General features: G+C 57.2%; 1 protein-coding gene across 1 annotated transcript; it reads left to right on the top strand.

Annotated features, from left to right (window-relative positions):
- Window positions 1-746: 746 nt before the first annotated feature.
- Window positions 747-3,028, top strand: OLFML3 (olfactomedin like 3). Its single transcript, XM_062013710.1, has 3 exons — window positions 747-901; window positions 1,284-1,569; window positions 1,990-3,028. Exons 1-3 carry the CDS (start codon window positions 794-796, stop codon window positions 2,772-2,774), a joined length of 1,179 nt encoding a protein of 392 aa, XP_061869694.1. The 5' UTR covers window positions 747-793; the 3' UTR covers window positions 2,775-3,028.
- The last annotated feature ends 4,174 nt before the right edge of the window (window positions 3,029-7,202 follow it).

Raw genomic sequence — 7,202 nt, forward strand, 5'->3', positions numbered from 1 at the left:
AGGCGGTGGCTGATGCCCCAGCCTGTGCCACCGGCACTGGGAAGCCTCGGTGACTGCAGACCCGGCTGTCTCCTGGGCACAGAGCCGCAGTGTCCATCCATCGTGCTGTGCCTGGGCCCTGCCCTGTCCCTCTGCTGACTTTGGGGTGCAGGAGCTGCTGTGCAGCTCTGTCACAGCTCTCAGGTCACCAGGAGGAAGCACTGAGCAGATGGCCTCAACTGGCAGTGCCCGGCTGGCTCCTGGGGGTCAGCGAGCTGCTGGGCCAGAATGACTCTGCTTGTAGGAACCCACAGGACCCTAATGTGAGGGGGGAAGTGCAGGAGCTCCTGCCTCAGCCAGGACAAGGGGGTACACACTGTGGGGGCTGGTGGCTACAGTGCTGGCCCTGCTTTGGCTCCACTAGACCTGGCTTGTGGCCGAGGCGAGCTCAGGTTGGCCATCTGCCTCTGGCATCTCTACGGATCACCAGGAGCCAGGGCTGAAGCTGTGCCTGTGGCCTCGCACCAGGCCCCATGCTGTCCCACAGGCTGTCCCCAGCACCAGAGGACACGTCCTTCCCTTGCTGCATGGGGCTGCTGCAGCGGCCCCCACTCCCCGAGCCCCACAGACGCAGCACATCCCCAGCCTCCCGCCCCAGCCCGCAAGCTGGGGCACGAAGGGGTTAATGTGCCTGGGGCTGGCCTTGGGGGAAGGAGCAGCCTCTCCTCCCCTCCTCACATCTGGATTCAATCAGGGCTTGGAGAGGCCGGAGCATTCCTGAGCACTGAGGCGAAGGCTTTGCTCTCTGGCGGCCATGGGGCCCTGGCGCTGCCTGCTCCTCCTGCCGCTCCTCGCCACGGCCCTTCGTGCCCAGCAGCAGCAGTTCATGGAGTACGTGGAGCGCCGCCTCAGCCTCCTGGAGGTAGGGCCCACTTTGCCCATTTCACCCCACTGCAGGGCTCCAGGGCCCTTCCTCCCCGGCTGGGAGCAGGCCTGGGGCGAGGAGGAGCTGGGATGGGGACGGAGCGGAGCTGGTGTGGGGTGTCCCGGTCCCTCCCTGCCATGATGGGAGTGTGATGGGCACTGAGGGACAGGCAGATTGTCAGGGTGGGGACATTGTGGGTGTGGGAGCACCGTGGGTCTGGGAGAACCTCGGGTGCTGGAGCACAGCAGGACGACCCAGAGACACACCAGTGGGTGGCGGTGCCATGTGGCTTCAGAGGCTTCCACGGCCACGCATGGGCAGCGGGACGGCTGCTGTGGGTGGGCTGTGAAACACCTCCATGTCCCCTTGGCTGTCCCAGGAGAGGATCTCACAGTGGCACGACCAGAGCAGCCGCTACTCCACGGAGCTGCGGGACTTCAAGAACCAGGTGCTGGGGATGCTTGAGACGGCGGAGAAGGAGCGGGAGGCCATGCGGTCGGAGGCCGAGAGCGCGGCGGTGCGCGTGGACCGGCTGGAGCGGGAGGTGGACTACCTGGAGACACAGAACCCTGCACCACCCTGCGTGGAGGTGGATGAGACACTGATGGAGAAGCAGGTGGCCACAGCCAAGCAGAGGAAGAATGAGAAATACACCAAGCTGACAGGTGAGGGGCTGCTGTGGCTCGCTGGGGAGATGGTCCCAGGTGCAGGGGTTAGCCCAGGCCTTCCCAGCCCATCCAGGTCTGAGTGTCCACCAGCCATATGCCATTACGTCCCAGAAGGGCTTCTGTCAGGCTCTGGCACATAATTCTCCATCCCCATAGCTGCTTGAGAGCCACATCCAAGCCTCAGACCAGAGCCTCGGGCTTGTGCAACGCCCTTGGGGCAGTGCTGGGTGAGGGCAGCCTCTCCTGTCCATCACATGGGTGCACGAGGGGCCTTTTGGGTGCCACCTCGAACCAACCACAACCTCTTCAGTGAGGCGACTGCCCGAGGGCTGGGATGGGACACAGTGTGGGGTGGGAACAGGCCCTGCTGCAGGGCCCGCTGGCTTCTGGGCTCTCAGGGCTGCCCCACTCTTGCAGACTGCAGCGACACCATCGCGAGCGTCAGGGCCATGAAGATCCTGAAGCGTTTCGGCAGCACCTCAGGGCTCTGGACCAAAGATGCCGCGGGGAGCTCCGAGAAGATCTACGTCTTCGACGGCACGGCCAACGACACAGTGTATGTCTTCCCCCGCATGCGGGAGTTCACCCTCTTCTCTGCCACCCGCAAGGCCGCCCGCATCAAGCTGCCCTACCCCTGGGTGGGCACCGGGCACCTCGTCTACGACGGGCACCTCTACTACATCCGCCGGCAGGGCTCCTTCCAGGTGATCAAGTTCAACCTGGCCAACAAGACGGTGGTGGACAGCTCGGTGTTCCCAGCCGAGGAGCAGATCCCCGTCTTCGGGCTCTCCCCTTTCACCTACATCGAGATGGCGGCGGATGAAGAAGGGCTCTGGGCCATTTACGCCACGAAGGAAGACGAGAAGAACATCTGCCTGGCCAAGCTGGACCCCACCTCGCTGGACATCGAGCAGATGTGGGACACGCCGTGCCCGCGGGAGAACGCCGAGGGAGCCTTCGTGGTGTGCGGCGCCCTGCACGTGGTGTACAACACGCGCCTGCCCAGCCGCTCCCGCGTGCAGTGCGTGTTCGACGTCAGCGGCACCCTGTCCCCCGACGACGCCTCCCTCGTCTACTTCCCCAAGCGCTACGGCTCCCACTCCAGCATGAAGTACAGCCCCCAGGAGAGGCAGATCTACGCCTGGGATGATGGCTACCAGATCATCTACCGCATGGAGATGAAGAAGAAGCTGGAGGTGTGAGGGGCCGTAGGAAGGTGGCCCCGGGCATGGGCAGCTCTGTGTATCCCACCCCACGAGGCACGGCTGGTCCTGGCGTGGGATGGTGTCTCTGCTCCATCTCCCATCACTGTGAAATCATGAAATGCTGGACCCTCCACACCTCTGGCCACCCTCCAGCACCAGGTGTCCCTGCCCGGGCTCATCCTGCACAAACCTGGACTAATTTAATGAGATTTTTCTTCTCTGTACTATAATGAATAAACACCATGCAGCGAGCTGCAGCCACCTGCTTCGGGGGGACTGTGGGGTGCTGGGGCCAGGCTGCCGGGGCCATGAGCTCCATGTTGGCCCTGAGTCATTCCAAAAGAGTGGTGTTTCCATGCAGGGCTGGCCAGAGTGGTCAGTGCAGGCAACTCCTTGGCTTGGGGTCAGGGCAGGAGTGCTGAGGTGGAGGATTGGGTTAGAGGGGCTTCAGGCAGGGATTTATTCTACTCTGCCCTGCTGAGGCCTCATCTGGAGCTCCCCAGCTCAGGAGAGACAGGGAAGTGCTGGAGAGAGGCCAGTGCAGGGCCACCAAGATGCTGAGGGGATGGAACATGTGTGTGAGGAGGAAAGGCTGCAGCCCTGGGGCTGTTCAGCCTGGGGAAGAGAAGGCTGAGGGGGGATCTTATCAATGCTGATCAGTACCAGGGTGAGGGAGCCCTGGCCCAGGCTGCCCAGGGAGGGTGTGGAGGCTCCTTCTCAGGAGGTTTCCAAACCCACCTGGACACATTCCTGTGCTCCCTGATCAAGGGGAACCTGCTTTAGCAGGGGCTGGGGCTGGAAGGGCCCTGCAGAGCTCCTCCTGTGATCCTTTAAGTCTGATTTATGCTGGGACTTTGGGCAGGCTCCTGCTTCAGCAAGGGGATCTCTGAGCCTGGCCAGGACCAACCTCTTTTGCATGTACAAAACTGTGGGCAAACAGCAAAATCCCTTAATCTGAGAGGACAACTGGAGGTTTTCCTCTCACTCTGGGGAGCCATCCCAGCCAGCAGGCACCAGATGTTGCTGATTTCCCAGTTCACTTCTAGTGAAGCACAGTCATCTTCCCCCTGCAGCCACAGGATTGCCACAAAGCCTTTATGTAAGGCCCCTCTTTCTCCTCTTTCCCTGGTGCCAACACCCTGCACAGCCCCTCAGCAGCAGCACCTCAGAGGAGATGGGGCAGGGACTGGGAGCCTTTCAGGGTGGCAGCTCTGGCACTGCCAGGGCTCAAGATCCCCGTCCTCAAGGGATGCAGCAGGTACCAGCTGTGTGTGCCCACCACACCACATCCTTCCCATCCCCTCTGCATCACCCAGCAGTGACCATCCCACATGCTGCCACTGCCACTACACCCTTGGAGGGTGCAGGACTTGTCCCATTTCTGTCCAGAGGTGCCTTGGATACCCCAGAAACCCAGGTTTGCTGTGATTTGCTCCTGTCCTGAGAGCACAGAGGGTGAATTACGAGGTGTTCCACATCCCTTTTGCCCATCACAGATCGATTCTGGGGACAAACACTGAACACATTAAGCCATGAGCTGGTCTGGCCAGGTGAGGATTGCATCCTGATGGTGCCAGCTCCAGGGCAAGAGGCCACAGAGTTGCCCAGGTGCCCTGGGGACGTGCCATCCCCCTGCCAAGCTTCTGAGTGGCTCCTAGGGCCACAGCATGGCCATGCCATCCCCACATTGCACTCAGCATCCCGCTGTGCCCTCCTCGAAGAGAGCTGTCCTGCCATGTGGAGGTGACTTGGTATTTGCTTCAAGTTCTGTGTTATAATTAAAGTATCTTTTGATTGCATAAGGAAAAAGGGGGAAAAAAAGGAGTATTTAAACACACCCTTTGGATGACTGTAATTGGATGGTGCTTAAAGTTCAACACACAGTGCAAGTCAAGCAGAGAAATTATCCAAGTGTGAAGGACTGTGAGCTGTTGAGTTAATTTACAGCCCTTTTCAAGATCAATAACTATGGTAACAGAAATATAATTTTCAGAAATCACACAGTTGTAAATAATTCTGCCAATGATTTCTCAGGCTTGAATTAAAATGGATGGGGCAGTAGTGATCCTGCACCAGAAACCATCTTCTAACCTGAGCCAAGTCCTGCAAAACCCAACACTCCCCTGAGACAGTGGTGCTTAAGTTGGTGGGAGCAGGATGGGGTACAGCTGCTGGCAGCAGTTGCCAGAGCCCCACTTGTGCTAAACATCATGTGTTCAAGTGTTTTAATCTCTCTTAAACAATCTGTCTCATCAGGCTTCGTCTTGCTGTGGCAGGAGGGGCTCTGGTCACTCAGCAACCCCGAGCTGCTGGGAACAGGCAGGAGCAGCGTGTCCAAAAGGACATGCATGTTCCTTCCACGAGAGCTGGGACCCTCCTGAAACCTGCTCATGAAGCAGGAGGAAAGCAGATTTGTCTCTACATGGGCTGCCCAGGAGGTGCAGCCCCCTCCAGCTCCACAGCAGCTCTGGCTCACATCCCTGGAAGCAATGACGGGACAGGGGGTCTCTGGCTACACCCCCAGACTCTGCTCTGGAGGACTGCTGCTTCCAGTGTCGGTGGGGACATGTCCCACGGACTGGGATGGGGAGGGAGGGACCCCCTGTGAGTGCCAGGAGGTTTTGACTTCCCTGGGACACGTTTATTAACACGGGAAGCAGCAGGAGGGCAGCGCATCTGCTGCCACCCCGCAGAGCCCTGCAGTGCCACACGCCTACAGCAAGCCCCTGCTCCTGGGGACTGTGTTGTGTACAAACACTTGGGGAATGAGAGGCAAAGAGGAAAAATAACTGCAGTGCCTGATGGGCTCATAAAGCACAGCTCTTATCTAGCACTCCACATCTTCAAAGCACTTCAAGAGACGTCAACTAATTAATCCTCAGAATAACCCCTCTAAAGCAGAACAGCATTATCTTCATCTGCTGACAAACACTTAGACAAAAATCACATGTTTCATCATTAAAAGGGGCTCAACTCCAAGCTGGATGCCTGTAGGGGCTGAGTAGATCCCAGCAAGGCTCCAGTTCTCACACAGCAGCTGCCCACCCAACCATGACATGGATGTGGGTGACAGGACTGTGGGTCCTGGTTGTGGCTCATCCCCACACTGACTCCCAGGATGGGGCTGGATGAGTTTCTGCCATCATCCAGTGCAGACTGTGTGGGATGAGACACCTCAGAGGGTTATTCATGAAGGAGAAAAGCACAGAGATTTGTGTTTACCATGGGATGGAAAGGTGTGGCCACTGCCCCAGCTGCCCCCCAGACCCCCAGCACCACAGGGCTTTGCTGTTTGCAGATGAGGAGTCACCTCCTCACAGGGCTTATTGATTCCTTTCTTTCTGGGTTAAATATTTATCAATCTCATTAGGAGAAAGTAAAGTTGTGCAACAGCTGGTAGGATCTTCAGGGCCTTGAGTGCCTTAATAGGTGTTAATTGTCACCCCTCCAGCTCCACTCATAGCCCTGCAGCTATGCCTGGGCCAGTCCTGCTGCTCCATGGAAGCCAGGGCGGCCAGGGCTCTGCCCTCTCACCCATTCCCCCTGAACTTACTTATCTTCAGGAAAACTCAGCCTTGGCTTCACAGTCACCAATGGCACAGACCCCTCAGTGCTCCAGTTAGGGACAGCCAGACCTTCCCCTCTGCAGGAGCTTGTTAAAACCCCAATTTCCAAGCCCATGGGCCTGTTTGGTCACCTGATGGAGGTGGCTCTGGGTCAAGGGCTGGTCTTTCCCCTTGTCCCCCTGCTCCTGGGGCTGTGGCCTGCAGCACAAGCTGGCTGGTGGCCCTGTGCCTCCCTGGGCAGTGTGTGGGTGAGCTCCTCCACAGAGCTGTTATCACTTTCCATAATGAGAGGTTAGTGGAAAATATGCTGATGGGAGTGCTCCAGTGAGGTCAGTGCTTTCCTTGGGAGGCTGCAGCTTCTTGTGCTTTAATTGCCAAGTATTTTATCTCTTTAAGGAAGAGTCTGTCTAAGTAATAATCCCTTTCATCTCTGCTCCTCTGGAAAAATCCTCCTCTTTGGGAGGCAATCTGATAAAGCAAATTGAGAAGTGAGTGGTAGGAAAGAGAGAGCACGATCTTCTGGCTATTTTTTCCCCCCTTTGTCTAATTCTCAAGGATATTGTCTCTTTTCTTTCCTCCTCTGACTCTTTTCCAGCTCACAGGACCTATTGACAAAGTGACACAGTTCTGCACATGGTATTAGAAGCCAAGGAACTAAAATTAACAGTAGGCAAGTTAAACAAATGTATTATAAAGATGCTATTGTATTGAAACAAGAAGGGAGGGGGATAATTTCCCCATTTAATACTTTCTTAATGGCTGGTTGGAAAGTATAATCACAGGCTTTTAACTTCAAATAGGTGTTTCTGCCCACGTAACAGCTGGTTGAGGTCTAACCCATCACATGTGATTTGGGAGG

This window comes from Colius striatus, chromosome 22 (genome assembly GCF_028858725.1).
Source record: "Colius striatus isolate bColStr4 chromosome 22, bColStr4.1.hap1, whole genome shotgun sequence".
In the NCBI taxonomy this organism is placed as follows: Eukaryota; Metazoa; Chordata; class Aves; order Coliiformes; family Coliidae; genus Colius; species Colius striatus.

Excerpts from the sequence above, each read along its gene's own strand:
- OLFML3 (XM_062013710.1), top strand. The coding sequence starts at position 794 with ATGGGGCCCTGGCGCTGCCTGCTCCTCCTGCCGCTCCTCGCCACGGCC. Across the intron at positions 902-1,283 it reads GCCGCCTCAGCCTCCTGGAG|GAGAGGATCTCACAGTGGCA; the intron begins GTAGGGCCCACT and ends TGGCTGTCCCAG. Across the intron at positions 1,570-1,989 it reads GAAATACACCAAGCTGACAG|ACTGCAGCGACACCATCGCG; the intron begins GTGAGGGGCTGC and ends CCACTCTTGCAG.